At 41.8% G+C, this 21,573-nt stretch overlaps 1 protein-coding gene across 1 annotated transcript; it reads right to left on the bottom strand.

The window, feature by feature from the left end:
• Nucleotides 1-126: 126 nt before the first annotated feature.
• On the bottom strand, nt 127-20,879 carry dnah12 (dynein, axonemal, heavy chain 12). The gene is made up of 74 exons (XM_057041488.1): nt 20,778-20,879; nt 20,479-20,681; nt 20,308-20,395; nt 20,193-20,219; nt 19,918-20,107; nt 19,772-19,841; nt 19,407-19,565; nt 19,133-19,328; nt 18,856-19,044; nt 18,603-18,756; nt 18,440-18,531; nt 18,188-18,366; nt 17,953-18,088; nt 17,748-17,873; nt 17,456-17,590; nt 17,116-17,309; nt 16,794-17,037; nt 16,533-16,718; nt 16,256-16,456; nt 15,974-16,168; nt 15,767-15,888; nt 15,549-15,684; nt 15,316-15,462; nt 15,096-15,215; nt 14,732-14,888; nt 14,494-14,666; nt 14,254-14,406; nt 13,930-14,169; nt 13,544-13,789; nt 13,337-13,456; nt 13,133-13,242; nt 12,845-13,028; nt 12,606-12,746; nt 12,354-12,437; nt 11,803-11,991; nt 11,593-11,712; nt 11,295-11,483; nt 11,061-11,212; nt 10,813-10,951; nt 10,431-10,597; nt 10,082-10,337; nt 9,674-9,970; nt 9,394-9,572; nt 9,127-9,319; nt 8,870-9,031; nt 8,607-8,801; nt 8,093-8,226; nt 7,844-8,006; nt 7,672-7,752; nt 7,420-7,596; nt 7,187-7,318; nt 6,983-7,072; nt 6,709-6,849; nt 6,374-6,615; nt 6,153-6,300; nt 5,926-6,071; nt 5,624-5,838; nt 5,353-5,545; nt 5,065-5,257; nt 4,584-4,756; nt 4,105-4,245; nt 3,662-3,820; nt 3,260-3,555; nt 2,891-3,144; nt 2,652-2,792; nt 2,409-2,546; nt 2,031-2,264; nt 1,751-1,939; nt 1,549-1,652; nt 1,253-1,457; nt 906-1,043; nt 723-814; nt 567-634; nt 127-473 (listed from the first exon to the last, which is right to left on the bottom strand). Exons 2-74 carry the CDS (start codon nt 20,664-20,666, stop codon nt 280-282), a joined length of 11,901 nt encoding a protein of 3,966 aa, XP_056897468.1. The 5' UTR covers nt 20,667-20,681; nt 20,778-20,879; the 3' UTR covers nt 127-279.
• Nucleotides 20,880-21,573: the final 694 nt, after the last annotated feature.

Here is a 21,573-nt window from a genome sequence, read left to right as displayed (position 1 = left end):
TATACCACTGAAACTATATTTACCAGGTCACGAGATCTCTGTAGCCAACAACTTGACCCACTGAGCACTGCAACATGTGTGTCTTTGCATTTGAAATTACTCTGAAATTAATGTTTTTCGACTATGTAATGCAGGGAGGCTGACAAAATGTTCAAATTTATTAATTAAACTCTACTCAGGAGAGGAGCAAGTCTGATACATAAAGTTTGGTAACACAGGTGAATACAAACTATAACACACAGGAAAGCAAAACATGTAAACAGTGAGATTTAAAGTGGATCAGTCATCAAGCTGACAGAGCAGGGCGACTCCACGCTTGATCCAGTGCTGAGGTCGCAACTTTGTGGGCAACATAATGGGAATGACAAAGTTGGTGGCGTGCCCCGTGGTGGACAAGGTCCCCTTTCTCTCACTGGTCTTATAGAGGGGACAGTTATAGAGTTTCTGAGATGGAACGATGTCCTTCTTTAGACCTGCAAGTAGAAAAATGAGCATAAAAACATTTAAAGAAGTGAAAGAGCTACATTTCTGATATGAAATATTACCAAAGCCTAAAACACACTTACTAGGTTTTATCCAGATGATAGGCATCACGTCAAAAAGGACCTTCGGCTGCTGCTCAGTCAGCACACCACTGGCAGGGAGACAGGTAAAGGTTCTATAAAATCTTACTTTACGGAGAAGAATATCAAGAAATTATGTTTAAAAAGATCAACATATACCCTTTTTTGTCCCATCTGGCTCCATCCAGAAACAATCCATAAACATAGACACCATCTTCAGGAGCTGTGTCTGATTTGAAAATGGGAAGAACCTAAAAGATAAGAGCATAAAACACACATTAGTAAACCTTTAGACTTGTGAGATGTCTGAGATGGATCCCAGAACTTTGCTTGTCTTTTGACCTCAAATTGAAAGCCTAGAGTGTCAATTGGGATCTGGTACTTCCTGGCATAGTTCTGCATGGCCCCAGTCAAGAAGGCTTGAGTGAAGAAGAAACCAGACATCCAGAACACGCTGGGTTTACTGGATTCATACCAGTCCTTTAGAAACAGATCAGAAAATGAATGAATATTTATTTATATATAGAATGCAATAAAGGGCAGTGTTAGACACAATGCAGTGATAAATTAACATATAACTTTTGTGAGATGCTATCTAGAAAGAGGCTAGCCACCCATCCGATGTCTACTGTACGTTCTACGCACTCTTTTTCAAATAGACACTCATAATCCTTATTTGGTAGTCTTACCTGTAAAAACCTGAGTCTTGCCAAGAAGTCTGTGATATAGCTGCCCAAAGGTTTGAGGCTGGGATAAGAACATTTGGCCCATTTCTCTGGGATCTTCCCCACAGCCAAACTGCCTGCAACTGCCTCCAGTTCTGCATCCATGACTACCAAACCTTTGATGGCCTTCAGCAAGTTCAGTAGATTAACACGAATTGTGCCACACAGCCTGAGACGCAGCAAAAACGATATTCAGCAGAGGAAGCGGGTGCTGGAAGGACACGTGTTTGAATGTTCTGAACTGTGTTGCTTCTCCCTACGTGTTGTAGCGTTGCATCTCCTGCACAAGGACGGTGTTCATGCTCTCTTCATAGCGAACCGGAAACTTCAGGAGAGCTGCTTCAGTGTCGAAATTAGGAGGAAGCTGTGGGGAAAATATCAACAAATACAATGTGTATACACCTCATAACGGAGTCAGGCAGAATATCTCTGGGAATAAAGGGCGTTCTGATTAGTTCCTACCTTGGTTTTGATGTCGTTCGCTATGTCGTACAGTGTATTGTCACTGCCAGAGCTCGCCCCCCCTTTAGCGCCCCCACCCTGGGTGAGCAACAATGAATCAAACAGCAGCTTTGTCTGTTGGAGATCTTTCGAAATGTCGACATTTTCATGCATCCCAAACACCTCTGGATGCTGGTCAACTGGAAGTTCCTAGAAAATAAAGCATATTTTCTCAAATGGAAGTCAATATTTCGAACAGGAAAAACACTTGTGGACAGTATTTATGCTTTAGATAATTTACCTTAATATATTCAATATAGTCCTCATAGCTGGATTTTGGTGGGGCACAGTATTTGCCACTGGGGGAAAAAGAGTAATGCGGTATCTCAATGATCTCCTTATTGTAGAAATCAGCCAAGATGGTCAACAGGAGCCGCCTGTCCCAGTCGTCCGTCACACGGCCACCATAGTTACATTCTCCAGTTAGGTAAGTTATGGCCTCAAATGGAATTTCTTCATATTCATTTATGAATAACTAAAGAGGAAACCATTTTACATGCACTTCAGTTTCATGGAATATAGAAGCAAGTTGCGTTATAATGCACAAAATAATCCAAACTTGTGTGTCTGGGATTGTTTTTGCTCTTGTGTAAATGTAAAAATCTACTTTCATCCTTACCTGAAGTTGCCGGATGCTGATGTGTAGATCCGAATCATTGAAGCCATACGGGATATTCCAGCCCAGTGATCCATACTTCTTCCTCTCTTGGACAAGGGCATGGAAGAAGCATAGTCCAAACAGCAGCTTCTCCCAAATCTAGCAGAAAAATCCAACAATCAGTCCGCATCTTTGACTTGACAGAAGTGGAAAGTACATTGTGAAAATTCCCACTGTAGAGTCTCTAGATTTCATAGCACGTACCAGCTCTTTACTGGGGCAATTATTGAAAAAGTCTAAATCCGACAAAGGATCAGACACATAAGACTGCAGCACATTGAGGCGGAGACCAGTTGGAGGTTCGTTTGTCATTTTTACTCCATTCTGAAGGATTGTAACAGGAAACTGATATGGGGGAAAATAATTTAGTTAATTCATTGATATAACCAGGATAGTGGTCGATTGTCCATGCACACATGCGATGGACAGATTTGATGTTCTACCTTCGGAGACGGGTAACTTGTGAGCCAAAGGCGGAAGTCTGGGTGGCATGTCTCTGGACTGAGGTCCTCACAGATTTTTTCAAGGGTGGTCATCCAAGAAACAGCAAGGTGACAGTTCTGTAAACACACCCATGTCCCGTTCTGCATGGCTGCACATATCATTTTGAAAGCAATGGGTCCTTGACCCTGGCCCAGAGAAATGGACTGGAAACTGCCACTACCCATCTCTTTGTCACTGGCAAATTTAAGCAAACCTGTGGAGGAGCAAGAGTCTTGTTGCATTATCTTACATTAGCCATTTAGTTAGATTTTAAAGATTTATGTTTTAAAGCTTGGACATCCAATCGCCCCACACTGGAGGAGACTTACTAGCCATGGGATCGGCTCCGGGAGACAGCACAAAAACAAGTGGGATGGTGGAATTGGAGTCCATGTAGCTCTTATTCAGGTCAAAGGCAGGCGGCTGGACAAACTTCTTCCCCAGTTTGCTATTTACAAATTTAGCTACAGACGATTCCATTTTGTCTGGCCTGAGACAACGAAGAATGATCATCTTCTGCAGCTCACTGAGCTGTTCGCACCACGGACTGGGCAGCGGACAGTTGCTTGGATCTTTGCTCTCGAAAACTGCCTTAAAGTCTTTTGAGTTTTTTATGAACGCTTCCCTGTGGAATAAATCACACTTGGATTCAGTTCCTTAAGTCCAAACGAAAATGTAACTCACGAAAAGGGAAAAGTGCTCATTGATCTATGGTTCCTAGTGATTCTTACTTTATTCCTCTCAAACCAGGCAGCTCACTTGCTCTACAGATCTCATCCCAGCTCTTGTCCTGCAGCCAACTGGGATGAGGGTTGGCAGTGGTGTTCTGCAGGCCCACTCCTCCAGTCAGTAAGAACATCAACTCACTGTATTCTATCTCCTTTTTTGCTCTGAATGGAAGAAGACCAAACTGGATTTACAATAAGACCTATGATGTGATTACGTAAAGAAATTATTAAATAGATTAGTAAAATAGTATTTTTATTGTGTAAAACTGAGGAAATAAAGTGAACAGAGTGTATATTTGCGCCATTGCTGTCTTAATTTATCAACCACTTAGAGGCTTCCTAATGTGCCATTTAGGTCAGATAAGCATAATTTCCATAGAGACCTCACACATTTCAAGCATTTGTATTGAAGAGACCCATTTAAAACTGCTCTTGTTTGTACTTACAGGAGTAAATTGCAGCTGAGCAGAAAGGAAAAGAGGAGTTTGTCCTTCTCAAAGAGCGATCGACAGATGTTACAGTACAGGTTGTAGGTGAAGCGATCAGTCAGGTATCGTAGTCTCCTCTCCAGAATCTTGGACTTCATACTAATGGAAAAAGACAACACATTATATATGAACATATGAATAAATATTATGAAAGTAAAATTCTTAAGAAAGTATAATCTGCATGGATGATACTCAGTTAACTCTGATATCAGGATAAAACAAACTTTCTAAACCAGTGGAGTTTGACAATAATCCTGCAACTTTAAAAATAAATGTAATCTATTGATGATGAATTCAGTCTAAATTTGATAATGACACATAAACCTGGTATGACATCAAAGCTTATGTTAGTGAAATATAATACCTGGTGAGGAATCAGTCATGACAGATTTTATCACCATATTTTTTATCTTTTTGAGTACATAACCCTGACTCACCTGTCTTGAATGGAGCTAATGTACAGGTTAACAAACCAGGCGAGAGAGTACTGGTACATGGGGTCTATGTTGGCCAGATCAGCGATGGTGAAGAACAGCGTAGCTGAGTGATTGGCAATAGGCCGGTAACCTTCTCTTGACTCTGCAATCTTGATCTCTGTGATCTCGGCAATCTGGAAAATAGACAGTAGGTTGGTAGATCACTCATTTATTCCATTACAATTCAGATCATGTTTTCTATAGTTGAATTATTAAAAATGCTTGGTATGGTGCCATTGCACATTCTGCACAAGTCTTTGAATGTTTGTGGTTTAATTTCAATATTTAATGATTTCTTAAATTATTTAAAAGCATAAAAGTCTAAAAACAAAAAAAGGCTGTCATTGTTTTCAGGCAATGACTGAAGCACAAATAACAGTTGTGTCTTTAATGTCTGTAAATGTAAAATGCCCTCGAGAGGCATTTCTTTTTTTGCCCACACCTGCTGCTTCTTTGTGATATCAATCGACATGATCTTTGCAGAATCTAGAATCTGAACGGCACTCTCATCCTCAAGGATGTTTCCCTCTGATGACTGCAGGGTCTCCAAGATCTGGTCTTCGATTTCTTTAAGCTGCCTTTTATTGGCAGCTGACTGCAGGATTAAAGCGTTTCTCTCCTCCTCCAGTTCTGGCCTGTTGAGTAGAGACGTCAGTCATGCTCATGATATTCAAAGATGTGAAGGCTTTCAATACTACTACTCTACCAATGTAAACATCATGTGTCCTACCTCTCTTTGGCAACTACGATCCCCAGCAGCTGATCCTCCAGGCCCTCTGGGGTGATCATGAAATTGAGCAGGGACACCTTGGTTGCCAGTTCTGGGAGGTAATGCGGGTTTCTCAGCTTCGTGGTGATGTAGAAACGGAAAAGGGCGGAGTACTCAATCACGCTCTCCCCTAGTCTGATGCAATCCATACCACCTAGGCCAAAACAATATATGAAATTACAATATTTCAAACAGACTCAACAGACTTTTAGTGGCCAGTTGATTACAGCACCTTGTTTGAAGATTTGCTTGAGCAGCAGAGGTTCAAGTGATGGGTCCAGTTCCTCCCCTACGTTTTCCAGAAGCAATGGTGTTCCAAACTGAATACAGTTTTCCAAAGTCCTCATGTAGTCTTTGTCAGATAGCTTGATCACACTCAGGTTGTTGTCTTTCTCTGAATTCTTCACCCACTTGTTGGCTTGACCCTGAGGGTCAATCATTAATGGCCTGTGAGATGCAGAAAGACATCAAATGAATTGAATGATGGCAGTTTTCTTGGCAATTAACAGAAATATCTGTTGAATGAAAACTCACCATCTGCGTGAATTACTGACGATCACAGCATTGTCGATGGAGAACGCATCGCTAGGAAGGCCCGCGATATTCCAAGCCCTAATCTTAATGGGGTCTCCCAAGGTTTTACTGAGCGAGAAGTCATCTGAAGATGGAATTTTCTTTGACTGTATAGAAAAATGAATCAACAACAGCTTTTTTTCTGTACATTCACAAACAGTTGCAATGTTATAAATGAGGCCTGGTACCTGGCAGAGTGCAGTCCATGACTTGACACAGTCCTGTCTGAATCCTGCTGTGAAAGCCCCCAAGTAGGCAATGACGCCAGCGGAGATGAGGACATCTCCCGTCAAGTTGTCATATGTGCTCTGGAGATCTTCAGCCGCCTGAGCCCATCTAAAGAACTCAATTTTTTTAGGACACCTGCATTCTCAGTTGTAGGAAATGTATTTGCCTGTCTGACACTGACCTGGTCTTTTCTCCACCAAGACCACCAATGAGCTTTTCGGCTCTTTCCAGCTTCTTAGCACACAGATCCACCTGGAATTCAAGCTGGGCCTTCTCAGCTGTTTTCTCCTGAAAGGTTTTCTCAAGTGCAGCCAACCGATCCTCAACCTCCTTTAGCTCAGCTCGCTTCTGTTCCAGCAAGGCCATGGTGGAAGCAAGAGACTCTTGGGCCTCAGCGAGGTTTGCTTTCTTAGGAGCTACAGCCTAAAGCCAGAAAGCGAGATTGGGATTTTAAAAAAATGCATCTCAGGTTAAAAAATGTAAAGAAATAATGGATAGATTGGATAAGCCCTGTACCTTTGCCACCCTGTCATAGACCTCCATGGCTTTGATCCACTTGCACAGGCCCTCTGCTGCAGAAGAGGCTTTAGCCACTTTATTTGGGTCAAAGTCAGCATTAGTTATATAAGTATCACGGATTTTTTGCATCACTGGAACCTGTGAAGTAGGATTAAATTTAGTCATTACTAAATGTAATTGAATGCACTAACACTCTTTGAAGTTGCCAACGTGCAAAATTTTAAGCGGCAATACTTTGGGGGCCAGCCCAATATTTTCTTTAAAAACTCACAGGAATATTGTCCTTGTCATATTCCTTTAGGTCTTTTAGGAAGTTCATATCACCCAACAGTTTTTTGCTCGGTCCCCAATAATCCTGAACCTACATATGGAAAAAAGGAATTTTTGTTGAGGGCAATATACAATTTTTTTCTAAATGACCTTTGAAACAATTTCAATGGAATGAATAGAAACCGCAGATAATGGTCAGTCAAACCTTTTTTCCAGATCCACCCGGGTCTACCACCATATCTGGCTTTATCCCCTTCATCACACACACTGCTGACATTACAAGCTTGACCACCGAGGGAGGATTTTTCATTGACTTCACAATCGTGACATCAGAGGGCTGACATGAAACAGAAAAAGACAACCAAGTTTTATCTGATTTGGTCTGATGAGCAAATCCTGGCACATCGATGCACTTCAGTTGGCTGACATTTGTTTCACCTTCAGAGTGTTCAAAGCTGAGAGTGCCGCCTCCAGGGCGGGGATGGCTTCGGCCAGCTCACTTTCACACTCATCTTTTAGAGCCTGAGCTTCTGTGGCTTTTATAGTTGCTGCTTCCTCATCAACACGAACAACTTTACTTTTGGCTTCTACCTCCACAGACTCCACCTCAATTACCTGAACGGTGTCACATAAAACAAAAATAGTAGGTGATTAATGCTGCTGACTGTCAATCAAAGACATTATATTCACCTTCATCATGTTGGTGTTCTCTATTTTGGCCTGTTCAAGTTTGGGCTGCAGGTCTACGAGTTCCTTCTTCATCTCACCAACCTTTAAAGGACCATTGTAAAAACATTAGTGCATCACAGGAAAATTAAAGGTGGAATCCTCTTATGCCCACATTGTGCATTGTTGCAAGTACCTGAGCTTCAGCAAAGGCAAGTTTTTCCAGCCCACTGATATACCTCTGCTTTGCATTCATGACAGTATCTCGCTTTTGAGTCAATAAAAGACGGAACGCTGCAATTAACTCCAGATAAGATGTAGGTGTGACATAATTATGGCGCCCTAGCTCCGACAGGAATCTGCAGTTTAAAAAAGAGTGAATAAAATCCAATGTTTGTTGTAAATGAGTAAGTTCAATTTCAGTGTAAATGTGAACCTATCCAACCTCTCTGAGAGGGTCTTTGCAGAGGTATGGAATAACTGGCAGATGGGTATAACCTCCTTCCTCTCATTTTCACTCATCTCCAGGGTCTCCAAGAAAGTCTCGGCTACTCGCTCAAGAGCCTCTTCTGGCCATGGCTGAAAGAAAGGGAGGAAAGATTCAATGAGACTGAGGTTAGACAAAAACCCTGTCCTTTAAGTGCTTTAGCAGGTGTATTCCAAAACAGGATCAGGAGACACTCCACAAGTGTTTGGTGACCAAGAAAATAGGTCTTCAGGAATTGTTCAGACTTTCCCGTGGTTTGAGCAGAAGATGAGGGAGGGTCAGAAACAGAAAAGATACTGAACCAGGATGATAAAGCCCATTTTGGTTTAATCACAAAATTCCCAAACCCCAACAGATGTATCGAAGAAGTGTATTGATCATCCCTGGTTCTCCCTTTACCTTCATTAAATTTCATCTCTGGACGAGAGAGAAACACAGAGGATTTCAATATTCCGTATACACAAACACCTACCTGAAACCAATCAATGGTACAGCAGTTAATAAGAGATGGAAACTGGCGCAGGCGGTTTCGAAAGGCATCTCCAATAGGACTGAAGGCCACCACAATGTGAAGGTTCTCTCTGCAGCGTGTCACAAAGAATGCAAAGAGAGCCAAAGGACTCAACTCCAAATTCTTGTTTCCACCTTGGGCAATGGGACATATCGTCTGAGGGAGAGAGATATAAAGTAAATCAGTGTTCCACTCTGTTCATCATGCCAGATGCTGGGTTTTACCTCCATGATCTCTTGCTTCTCATCCATGGCAAACAGATTGGGCACCTCTCCTGTGTTCAGGATGCTGTCGACGTCTTCTAGAAAAGCTTCATCTTTGATCTGAGTATCAGTCAGCAGGAACACTGTCTTCTGACCTTTCACACCAGCATTTTTCAGAAGCATCTTTTGAGTTAAAAAAAAAAGAGCAAAAAAATTGTTACCGATATCGGCCATATGAAAACGATTCAAATGATTTTTTCCTAAATTTTGTTGGCGACCTTTAAGTCATCTCTCCACTCAGTCATGCCATAGCTCTTAGATATTTCAGGCTGGAACAGGGTCATGTGAGCCATGGATGTAGCCAGGCGGGTGATAGACTGACGTCCACTGCCGCCCACTCCTACCAACAGGGCACTGCCTCCAGGCTGCTTCAGGACACGACTGATGCGTGACAGATGCTCTAGGACATATCTGTGCGGTGCAATTTTTCAGACTTTACATATCAGAAAATAAAAGTTTTAGGATTTTGTGGTGAAGTTGTTTACCGGAAAATCACAAGGTTCATGTGATTCTTGTTCATCTGGTTGTATTCTACAAGACAATCCCTCACGACTTGAGAGAAGGTTTCCACTGAAGGAACCTCCGCGTATAAGCGCTCGTCATCCTCCAGATCAGGGGTCATATAGTCACCAAAGAGAAGACAGTTCAAGTCCTCCTCCACCAGCTGTAAAGTCATGACATGAAATAAAAGTTGTTGTTGTGTCCATGTTGTTGAGTGAAGCACACAGTAATGAGTGTTTCTTATTATGTATCACATTCACTTACTTTACTGCCTTTTTTCAGGTGATCAAATACTTTCTCAAAAGACTCTTTGAAGTGGGTTTTAAGGATGTCTTTCATGAGCTGGTAGAGCCACGCTCGATCTGTGTCATCTACAAGGCGATCGTAGTAGACACGGTAGACCTCGTGGACAAACAGGCGGATCATATTGTGTTTGTTCTGCACAGATTCCTTCTTCACCAGCAGGCAGCCCTGGATAACGCGTGAAAAGTCCCGCAGGTTGAAGGTGTAGTGGGACTTGGCCGGAGTTGGAAGCAGATTCAGCATGGCTTTCTTATACACCTTCAGGGAAACAAAGACTTCAATGATTAGTGGGGAAAATACAATATTTGACATTTGTGTGTATGAGACCAATCTGATCATGTGATAGCAATACTTTATTTAGTCACTTACTTCCATTGTTGCGGTCACAATTTGATTTCCAACATTGAAATATTCATTTGAGAATTCATTGTTTTTCAGGTAAAATGAAACTATGCTGGAGAAGATTCGAACCATGGTGTCATCACTGAAGGCATTAATGCTGAAAATGTTAAAGTGTCTCAGGAAACGGGATGTGACCGAATTCCTTCCTCCACCAGGGAGGCCCATAGCTGAGATGAGCTGGAGGTCAATGAGATGGATTGTGGTGGTGTCGATTAGGTCATACCTGAGAGAGCAGATGGAAAGTTAATGATAAAACACCTCAGATTCTCACTCTTTGTGTGGAGTCCTTCTGGTATCTTTCACAGATGGATCATACCAGTTTCCATGATCCATATACTGTCTGAGGAGCTCCACGGGAGGCTGCGCCCCAAAAGTCTCCAGTGCAGGCATGTTCAAGTCATCTACAAAGATGACACACTTCTTTCCCATGGGAGGTCCAAACACCCCTTTCCTTCTCTTGTCTAATCTGGACATGATAATATTCTACGAAATCCAACAAACAGAAAAGAAGTTATTTCAAATCAAAATAAAACATATTTTGTGTCTTAGTCTTTTAGTCTGTCTTCTTAAATCTTTTTGCTTGGAGAAACGGGTGCAGCACAGTCACAGCATCATGTTGGACCAAAGACCAAATTTCAGTGGGGGTTGCAAAGATGCTTGAGAGCACATTAGTTCATGCAGACTACTCGTTTCCTGACCTGAGTCTGGTTAGCGCTGGTGCGGGCTGAAAAATTCATGAAGAATGGCAGATAGGAATTTTTGTCTAGATTATTCATCAACTTCTCCTTCACATAGACAGATTTTCCAGTCCCAGTGGGTCCAACAAACAGAAGAGGCCTGGGAAGAAAAATTATAAAACTATAAATTATAAATTATATAACTACTATATAATTATATAACTACAAAAGTATGAGGCTGTTAACTTCTGGAATTCTGGAATACTGACACTCCATTGTTGACGTGAATATCCATGAGGAAGTTGTAGCGGACTGTGTCTATGGTGGGTACAATGATGTCTTGAATTTTGGTGTTTTTGTCCCCCAGCACAACAGACTTGATGGACTCATTCCAATGAACCCAGCAGCCTTTTCCTTTAAACTGTGGAAAAGGCAACAGTAGGATTTGCTTAAAAGAAAAACTGACTTTTTCAAGCTTTTTCAGTCTTAGAATCACACAATACCTGATAGTAATAGTCATACACCAGGCCTTCTTGGTTCATGGGGCAATCCCATGTCCCCACACTGGCAGGGATAGGATGCTCCTTTGATTTTCCTGAGACAGTCTCCCTGAAAAATTCGCTGAACTTTTCTCTGCTTTCTGAGTCACAGCTGCCCCCCGCAGACCACACCAAGGAGAAGGAAAACGCCGCCTGTGTAAAGTGCAGTTAAATGACCACGAGAGTGGGAAGATGAGAATCTTCTGTTGAAAATAAATGCTTAGTGTGTAATTTATAGTGATTAATGAAATAGTCCTTCTACCTTGATCCACGTGTGAAGGTTCTCATCAGCAGGATTTGTATTTAACTGTTCAGAAAGCAGCATTGAAAATAATCGGCACAACGACACCACATTGTTGCTGTTGCTTGTAGGAACAACCTCCTAGAAACAATGATCCAGAGTGACAAAAATATAAAGAATGTCTATTTTTTGCTTTTTTAAAGTGTTTGTTGTTGAACTGGGGTCACGTACTCTGCAATGTCTGCGCAGCGTTTTGAAAGCAGGTGGTATAAGCCAGTGGAAGAGTTCTAGTATCAGAGAGCTGTTTTCCTCACTCTGCAGAGTTTCAGGGAGAGTGTTTATCCAGGAGATTACTAATGGTTCCCACCCCAACTGAGACGGTTCCATGAAGATCATCCCACACCGACTGACTGTAGCAGGCTGCAGTTGGAGAAAGAGCAGGTTATTGAACAAAACAAGAGTATGTATTATCCCTCCAGTATTATCCCTCAGTGCCTGTATGCTGCTGCTGAAGCCTCCCGTAGCAGATTACGCAAGCGCAAACATCGAATCATGGGCTAAAATACAGACGTTGCACCTTCACGTTCACATAATTCGGAATAACCAACTGATCATTTCTTTGGTCTGTGAATCAAGAAATTTGCAAGGCGACTGTCTCGCCAAAGGTAAATGGCCTAAACTATTCACTGGTAAACTATATCAATTATCTGACATTTGGTAAATGATGATTCTGAGACAAGGTAATCAAATATGCAAAAAAACCCAATTGAATTCTTCCTCACAGAGGCCTGAGACAGATCCATTGCTTCAAAGATGAGACTCATCTGATTGGACATCTGGATGATTTCACCGCTCATCAAGCACAACTGTGAAAAGATTACAAAGAGGCTGAAAGCTTAAAGTTATCTTTTATAAATGCTGTTATCTCATTGGGAGGCAACATCATATTCTCACAAACACCACTCTCAATCAAAATATGTAAAAAAAAAAAAAGACATGAAATACGTTTGATTATCATTTGATATATTACTGACTTTTTTATTGTCATCCAACACAGTATTCATGCTTTCAATCCATAATGTATCAATGGGACCATCAAACACCACCCATTTTCGATCTGGAGTTTCAGCTGATGCAAACTCCCGAAACGTGTTTGCCACAATGCCGTCAGTCCACTAATGAAGAGTAAGGAAAGAAGAAAAGGGGCAACGTGAGGAGAAAGGAAAAGCCCATTCGATAATATCACAAACAATATGAACCCCGGCTCCTTTACCTTATGGGAAAATGGATCAAACTGGCCAAAGAGCTGTCCCATTGTAATAGACTTTGGGTTCAATGTCATGAAAATGACCTTCTCTTTGTCAGTGTGTCCTCTCTTATTCATGAGCGTCATTGTTTCAGCAAGAACATGTAGCACTTTTGTCTTCCCTGCAAAAGGCTCTCCTACCAGCATGAACCTGGTGCAGACAAAAGTACACCATAATATTGAAAATGCTCATTCACTGAAACAGTTGTTTAAAAAATTGTCAACGTAATTAAAAAAAAAACTAAGGCAACATACCCATGCCTCACAATCATCATCTCGTATGTTTGGATCATTTTGTTTAAGAAAAACTCTGTTGGCTGAACATTGTGAATTTTGCAGCATTCGACAGCAGCTTCTAAAAACAACTGCAAAGGAAAAAACATGACAAGGTGTAAAACATACATATTTTATGTTTACCGAATCATTTAATAAATAATTCATTCTGTGGATATGTCTTACCACATAGTCGGCTTCAGGAAGGGAGACTCCTGGGAACAGATCACTGGTGATTCCATTGAACAGCGGAATGTCATGAGACAAAAACTTGGGTTCATTTACATCCTTTATAGAGCGCAATAGCTGGATAAAACAATATTTAACGTGAGACACTGCAATAAGATATATGGGCATAAGTATTCAGTTAGAATGTCATTTTAGCACACGTACCAATATGTCTTCATTCTCATCTGGAAACGTGAGCTTGAGATTTCCAGCAGCCACCAGTACGGCTTTGACAGCCCTCATGCCATAATCATAATGGAACTGGGACGAGAGCTGCTCAGAACACAGCCTGTAGGTCATCACAATCTTTACTGACAGCGGCTTGGCATTGAGGAAGCCAAAGGAGTACAAAGAAATCTCAGCAATCAGGGCGTAGTTAGGCACCATCATGGCGACTGTTCGAAACAACACCTGCGGCATGAAATGACAGAAAAGATCAGTGCAGATATTAGATAGGATAACACGACATCCTGTCACTTCTTGTGAGGTAAAGAAAAAAGATCTCGAAAGATTGTCAAAAGAATGAATTGTGCAAATCCTGACTAACACACCTTCAGGTTATCTGGAAGCTCTGATCGTCCTGCGTATCCGGGGTTCATCGTAATAGACACAAAGCAGTTGGGATTGAGTTTGAGCATCGTGCCTTCAAAATCAAAATACTCCATCTTCCGCTTGACGGCCGTCTGGATGCAGAGAACCTGCTGGGCCACTACAGACAACACCTCTAACTCGATGCGGTTGAACTCATCAAAACAGGCCCAAGCACCAGATGAAGCCAGACCTTTAAAAAACTGAGATATTTGAGCAAAGTATGTGTTAAAATGATATTATTACTCTACCCTTGGGAACAAAAAAACAAGAAATGTTGTTTTTACTTTGCCCATGGCAAGATAATCTAGTCCATCGGAGCAGTTGAAGACCACACACTGCACAGCCAGAGCCTTAGCGAGATCTTTGGTGGTTTCTGTCTTTCCTGTTCCAGCTGGACCCTCGGGTGCACCACCCAAACTCAGGAAGAAAGCTCCAATCTAAAACAGGCCGATATTTAGAATACATTCAACTGTTGTGCATACCAACAAAAAAGTACAAATGTAATAAAGTTGGCATATTTGTACCAGAGTTCTGTAGCATCTGTCGGTCAGTGGTGTGATCACCAGGCGAGGTGAGTTCCCCAGGTACTCGTATGCATACTTGACATCACAGTTGATTATGCGAACGCGGACATTTTCGTTGGTCCAGTAGTACCGAAGCTGAGCTAGCCACTGAAAGTCCATTTCCTTTGACACACCTGTTACAGAGCTCACGTTAGACTACATGCTGTCTGTCATATCTGGAGTTCTAGCTTGGGCGCACCTTTGTCAATTAGCTCCATGACAACATCTCTGGCATGGACATCGATTGTGACCAGTGCTCCCAAAGAGATGCGAGTCTGTTTGGATAGTTTTCCTCTCACCATCTCCACTATATCATTGAGCTGTTCCTGTAGTTTCTGGTAGTAATTTTTTAAACCCTACAGAGAAATTTAGAGAAAGTTAGCTAAAGGAAAGGAGAAAATAATCATTTCACTATATCAGGAGTAAGAAATGCCAGGAAAATATCATAATATATTGATAAGCGCTATCAGAGTAGACCAAATAACCCTCTCAGGGTCAGAAAATTAACTCTATTATTTAGTTTAATCATCATAGTCTTTAAGAATATTTATAGATCATCATACTGGAGTCCCGTCTCTGATGGCTTCATGGACTTCCAAGGTCCAGAAAATCTGAGAGGAGCAAAGGACCACCTGTCCAGGCCACTCCTTCACCCACTGGTTCCTCTGTGTTTCACCATAGGCCTGCACACAGTATAATCACAATGTTCTGGAAGAGAATTCCCGAAAACCTTTATGGTATGTAAAACAAAAAGCCCAGCACTATAGGGAACAGTGCACTCACCACTGTGGAACGAGCAACTTCGTCTCTGACGCTACGAAGCATGATATCTTCCACCTGCAGCAGCCACTTCTCCACGGCTCCTTTGGCCTCAGATGTGGAGATGTTCTGGATCAACTGGACTCGCTCCCCCTCACTACTATACATGGCCTGCATAACAACAGTGAATGTTAATTTGGAGATGTTTTTTTGGCCGTGGCAGAATGTAAAAGTTATGACATTAGCTATAAACTTGCTTGGATATCCAAATTCGGTAGGAAGTCCAGCTTGGAAATACCCTCAAAACACTTTTTCAGGTGGGGCTGAACTCGCAGTGGGTCCTTGGTTTCAGAAAGAATCTCAAGCATTTCATCATTGGACAAGAAAAAGAACCTGGCGGGTGCAATCAAGGACAAGATGATATCAAAAACAAGTGATTATGCCGAAAGATGCATTCAGGAGCAGAAAATGTTACCGTGGAAAATAGAGACGTTTCTTTTCTAGATATTCATTCAATCCCTTCATGATGGTCTCTAAATGGTGGTTGGAATCTTGTAGCTTCGCGAGCAAACCGGGCAGAGAAGTGGCTTGCAGAATCTACAAGTTCAGCCAAAACCTGTAGTTAACATAAAATAATCCTCCAAATAATCGTTCATAATACTGTTCACCTCTGAACACATACCCGTGGGTCCTTGACACAGTGTCTCATGATCTCTTTCCAGTTTTTATCCACAATTTGAAAAAGGCGTCCTTCTTCTGGAATCTGTTTCATGATGTCTTCAGAAGAGAAGATGGGCTCCAGGTAAAGCCACTGTGACTGCACCATTTGCCATTCATCTATGGTTTCCTGAATGTGGAAAAGGCGCTCCTCCCAGTTCTGCAGTCACATGAAAAAAGCACATTTTATTTAAATAAAGGGGTGAAACACACCTTTGGTATTCAAACACTGAAATCTGAAGTAAACCTTGACGTCTGCTTCAAAGGGTTTGATTAACGGTGAACCCCTCATAGTTTGATTCTTTACAATCTGGTCATCCAGTAATGTCTGAATCTCATCCAAACCAAAAAGGATTGATACTCCTGAATCACCAATAGGCTGATGTTGGAAAGCGACATCATCCCAAACAAGTTTCATGGTTTGAAAAGCCTTCTCCAGGGAAAACTCCTGTTGTTACAAATAAAAGGCGCATTAGAGGTCAGGTTATGTATTAAAACGAAAGCTTTTTTTAACGATTACTTACTTTACTAGCAACAGAGCTGATTGAGTCAAACTGTTCAAGGTAGGGAGCCAGGTTTCGTTTGAGGACTTTACGTAACGTGGTGCTGGAGTCAGGTGTGAGGTCGAATCCTACTATCTCAGACATCTGCTCCCAGTGTCGCGATCTGATTCCAGGATTACACAAGATGGAAACTAATGGGATGTGATCCTGTGGAGATAGACACATTCCGTTACATTCAATACATAATCAGATGCAAAACTAAATAACATCTTAAATACAGACCTTAAATTCTTTGACCCAGGCTATTACAGTGAGGCACAAGTGTATGGTGGGACTTTCTTGGGCCTTTGGATCAGCCTCAGTAGACTGTTGCTTTGCATCCTTGACTAATTTTTCCATTTCCAGTGCAGCTTTCTTTTCTCTCTGTTGGAAAAACTTCAACATATTGAAGATCTCCCTCAAGAATTCATCGACTTTTACTCCCATGCTCTCGCCATCCAAATCCAGAAAGGAGCCATCCATCCACCTATTGACAGTGCATAGTAAAAGTTGTTATGGAAAAAGTGTGCACATTCACCCAGCAAGCATCGAACCGAAACCGCACCTGCTCTCTGTATGCTGCCAGTTTAGTATAAAAGCAAACAGTTTGTGGTAGATATCAGTGCTGTTTCTAATGACATTGACTTCCGGGTAAGCGGTTTGGTCCAGATTGTAGAAGTCCTCTTCTCTGTTAACAAAGACGATCTCTTGCTCACAATCCTGGAGAAGCTTCTGAACTGCCTTCACATCAGCTAAATACTGCCAGAAAATATTGAGAAATGTACAATTACAACCTTAGGTTGCAACAATATTCAAAATAAAACCTATGGACCTTAAAGGAGACGAGTAATTCTAATGACAACACAAGACCTCCAACGCATTTAAAAGAAGAAGCAAGGCCATACCTGCTGCACCATGTCCAGTTCAGAGAAAAACGGGAACTCTGTAATCCTGCGCAGCACCTTTTCCAGCTGCACCCTTAACCTTCCTCTTTTGGCTAGCAGCTCATCCATCTCTTTCTCCTTGGCTGTCTCAATAACCTGGTAAAAACACAGATGTTGGCAATCTTTTTTTCCCTTGGCAGCTATCTTCCCTTGTGGGGTCCCTGGGGATCCCAGCTGCATACCAGTGTACCCAGCCTGGCAGTCTGTATGGAATAAACAATAGAAAATGTTGCAGAGGGTTAGCGAGCTATACCTCATCGCAGAACTCAAAGACGCTGAGGATTTTCTCTGGCCATATAAAAACTTTTGCATTAAGCTCCATTTCATCCCTCTCAAAAGTGTGGACTTCACAGAGATAGAAGAGTCTACAGTAGACCTCCTGTCAAAACACAGAGTGGATGTGATGAACAATCAATCAGTGTAAGACAGAGCTGGAGACGCCGGTGTCATAGCGTTACCTGTATTTTTTCCTTCAGCTCTGGGATACCCTGTGTCTTTGTATAGTTAATGTAATCGATGAGCTCAATGATGTCATTTGTGTTTTCTAGGGGTTTTAGAGCAGTGTCCCTGATGGTTTCAAAATCGACGCAGATCCTTTTAAACGGCAGGAAAAAAAGATCACAGAAAATCGGTCAACTGTAGTTAGTTAAGGAAACAATTTCTTTTAGAAAATATTTCACAACTGTTACTAACTGTAAGGTTTGTTGTTGGTGGGAGGTGATCACCATCTCCAGAAGTTTTTCAGCATAGTTTTTGGCTTTCTTCGCCAGCCCCTGTTTCAGCTCTTCGCAGTCCAGATGGATCATTGTGAAATAGGCTTTTGCTGGGAGGCTGAGAATCTCCTTTGACAGAGCCTGGAACTCCTGCACTTTCTTAAAAATGCAATAATTGTGAGAATACACAGGCAGTCAACAGAAAACCGGGAGCATTAAGCACGTTTGTTACCTCAGTGTACTCTTCAAAAGAGTGCTCCTCGTTGATGAACAGTTCCACCTGAGCCTGTGCGGTTCCATCTACTAGCCAGGAATATTTGTCAACTGTAAAATAAACATAAAAGCAGAGCATGAATGGACTTTGGAGATTTGGGTGATAACTATTGAAAAATTACCATAGTTTTGGAAATGTTGTGCAGGTTCCTCCAAATTCTTGCACACTGTTGTTTTCACAATGTTGTGGGCCCACGCGAGCACATGATCAGCCAGCTTGACGTCCACATATGAGGGAGACTCTTGAGCCAGCCACGGGAAGACCACTTGTACTTTCTGACAATACATTCATCAAAATAATAGAGAAACTTAGGCCAAGACCTGACTTTTTGCATTCATCTTAGATAAACGTACAGTGCGTGTGAAATGTTTCACCTGCAGTGTGTTTGTCATGATAGCAAGAATCTCAATAACGGTTGCTTCCAGATCTTGTGTAGTGGGATATATTTCCATCTTTTCATCATCAAATGTTAAAGACATACGGAATATGGGCAAACGCTGGGAGTTGCTGGAGTCAAACAGGATTGCGAACTCCTCTACACTTCTCTGAAGCAGGAATTTCAACTTGGAAGAGAAGATAAAAGACCATTATCCCTTATCCCTGCTCAGCCGGATTATTTTGGAAATCCCCATGTGGTCAGCATGATCTCACCTGATTGGAGATGAGCGTGGATGCACTTCTAAAGAAGGAGTCCAGCTTTTTCTCTTTAACCCTGCTCAGTGTCTCTTCACTTCTGAATAAGTGGATGATTTGGGGAAACCAGGTAGTCATGACATGATCTTCTGTCCTTTTACAGTCTGCAGCAATCTTTTCCTGTAGGCTCTTACAATCCACAGGTCCGGAGCTCCTTCACCACAACGTTTGAATCGTGCGTCACCATTTCACGCTCATCGCGTCGACATTCGCAGCATTTTTTTCTACTTACCAACATACTGAAAGATCAGCCAGGAGTAGCGATGAAAAGGTCTGGTAGCCAAGATCCAAGACGATTTGCAGTGCTGGATCAAGCGGGTGCAAATTTGCTTTTATCATCTTGTGGTTTCTGGCAAAACTGTCACTCCAAATTTTGGGTGGATGAAGAAATCTGCCAAATATGTTAAAACAGTCCTCATGAATACATATTTACCCACCATTTCTTACTGCGTACTAAGTTGGTGAAGGTAAATATGAATTCTGATCATTTCGGGAGAGTTCTGTCACCTTACTCTAATACACCCTTTATTACCATCACAATGTAATAACACCCAAATCCCAGAGAACTCTGGCCTGGCCACTGAAGTGGATACTCACGTTGGTTCTGTAAGAATTTGTTTTTCAGAGACGTCTTTCTCATCCTCTGGATTTATTAGTTTTGTGTCAACTGTTCAGGAAATGACATAATGAGCTTCACTTGGAGGTTACATACGTGTAAGTCTAAAAACACACGTCCAAAATACCTGTGTGCTTCACAATGACCTCCTGGAATTCAGCGGCGACCTTTTCGTAGAGCTCCTGCAGTAACTGACTCGCATCAGAGCCCTTTTTCAGCTTAGCTGGGATGAGAGAGTCGATGGAGTCCAGCCACTGCTGCTGGATTGGAGCAGATGTGCGGTCTTCTACACACTGCTTCATGAACGCGTAGTTCATCTAAAAATGGCACCAAAATCAATCCGGGATGCCAAACCAGAAGGCATTTTGTTTTTGTTTTGTCACTAAAGGTCGGGACACTCACCTTGCGCTTCCGTCTCTCACTACACATCTGTAAAGTTAACACATGACAGATTGTGTATTTATTGTGCAATATTTGAACTTTAAACTATCCATGATTAGACACATAATTGTCCTACAGAAGATGGAAACGCTGGCTCTGGAGAGCGACGGTGTGATCGCATCATTTCTCTGCTCTGTCTTTCAGCCTCTGTTGCACTTGAAACCCTAAAAAAGAATAAATAACAGGCTGTGATGTATTTATTTGCATCTACCAATAATGGAACTTAAAAACAAACCAGAAGACATACAGAGACATCTTGAGGTGCTGCCTTTGCGCATTTTTTCTCGAGTGATTCTGGAGCTTCTGATAAAGCTTTAGGTGCTTTTCTAGAACTTCTTTAGATGCAGATATTTCTTCCAGTTCAGCTTCCTCGCTTTTAATCGGAGGCAGGACGGGGAACCTCGAAATTCCCTGAGCATTTTTTGGGATTGCCATTTTTCCAATGTAGACCTGGAAAACAGGATTCAAGTTCAAACTTTTTAAATCGAAATTAGTCGAAATTAACTCGTGTTTTTCGAAATTTAGAAAAAGAAATAAATCTTTTACCTGCTTCGTTTGTCGCTGTGGCCTCTCTCCTTTAGTTCGCTGCTGTTGGCCTGAAAATATACGTGTTGAATTAGTGTCCGAAACTCTGAGCCGAAACTTTACTGTTACCATGGAAACAGTAAACAGGAAGAGAACGTCGGCACGTCCCAACTCTGGCCAATCCAATCCTACTGTGTCTTTTGTGGAAAAAGACACAGTAGACTCTGGGGGTATTAACTGAGTCCTGAAAATATTTTTAAAAGACCAGAAACATCCCACAAACATCCCACAAACATCCCACAAACATCCCATAGACCCAATAACAAACCCACCCAGGTCGACCTGTCGACATGAGCAGTAAATATGTAGCGTTTTTTCACCGAGATGTCTGCACGTTAATCTGGCTCTTAAAAAAATCTTGATTTTATCTATACTTTTATTATTTTATTTTAGTTTTTTAGTTTTTGTAAAATGGTGCATTGCTGTTCCCTTAATTTTTCGGTGTTATTTTCCTTGTTTTGTCTTCCCCCGCTGCTCGTACCTGCCTTTCGCGGACAAATTAGGTTTTTATGAGTGAATTGAGATAAACTCCGCACGGCGAGTCTCTCTGCCTATAATTTACCTTGTGTTTTATTCCGAATCAGCGAACTGGGGTGCTGTTACGTCGATACAAGTGCTATGAATGTCAGTTCTAAAAAACAATGTAACGTAATTGTAATAAATTGCTGTTTTCAATCAAAGCTCCTTTGATCTGTAATCACTGAAAGATTAATGGACAACAGATACTGCAGCTATTTACCACTGAAATGATACCAGG

This window comes from Takifugu flavidus, chromosome 8 (assembly GCF_003711565.1).
Source record: "Takifugu flavidus isolate HTHZ2018 chromosome 8, ASM371156v2, whole genome shotgun sequence".
Classification (NCBI taxonomy): domain Eukaryota; kingdom Metazoa; phylum Chordata; class Actinopteri; order Tetraodontiformes; family Tetraodontidae; genus Takifugu; species Takifugu flavidus.
Note: the sequence above shows the minus strand (reverse complement) of the source record. Positions and strands in the feature narration are given on the sequence as shown.

Bases quoted from the DNA above. Each gene is read 5' to 3' on its own strand.
- dnah12 (XM_057041488.1), bottom strand. From the start codon at position 20,666: ATGGCAATCCCAAAAAATGCTCAGGGAATTTCGAGGTTCCCCGTCCTG. The intron at 20,396-20,478 runs GTATGTCTTCTG...ATTCTTTTTTAG, and splicing joins CAGCACCTCAAGATGTCTCT to GGTTTCAAGTGCAACAGAGG. The intron at 13,457-13,543 runs GTACGTGTGCTA...TGTTTTATCCAG, and splicing joins ATGAGAATGAAGACATATTG to CTATTGCGCTCTATAAAGGA.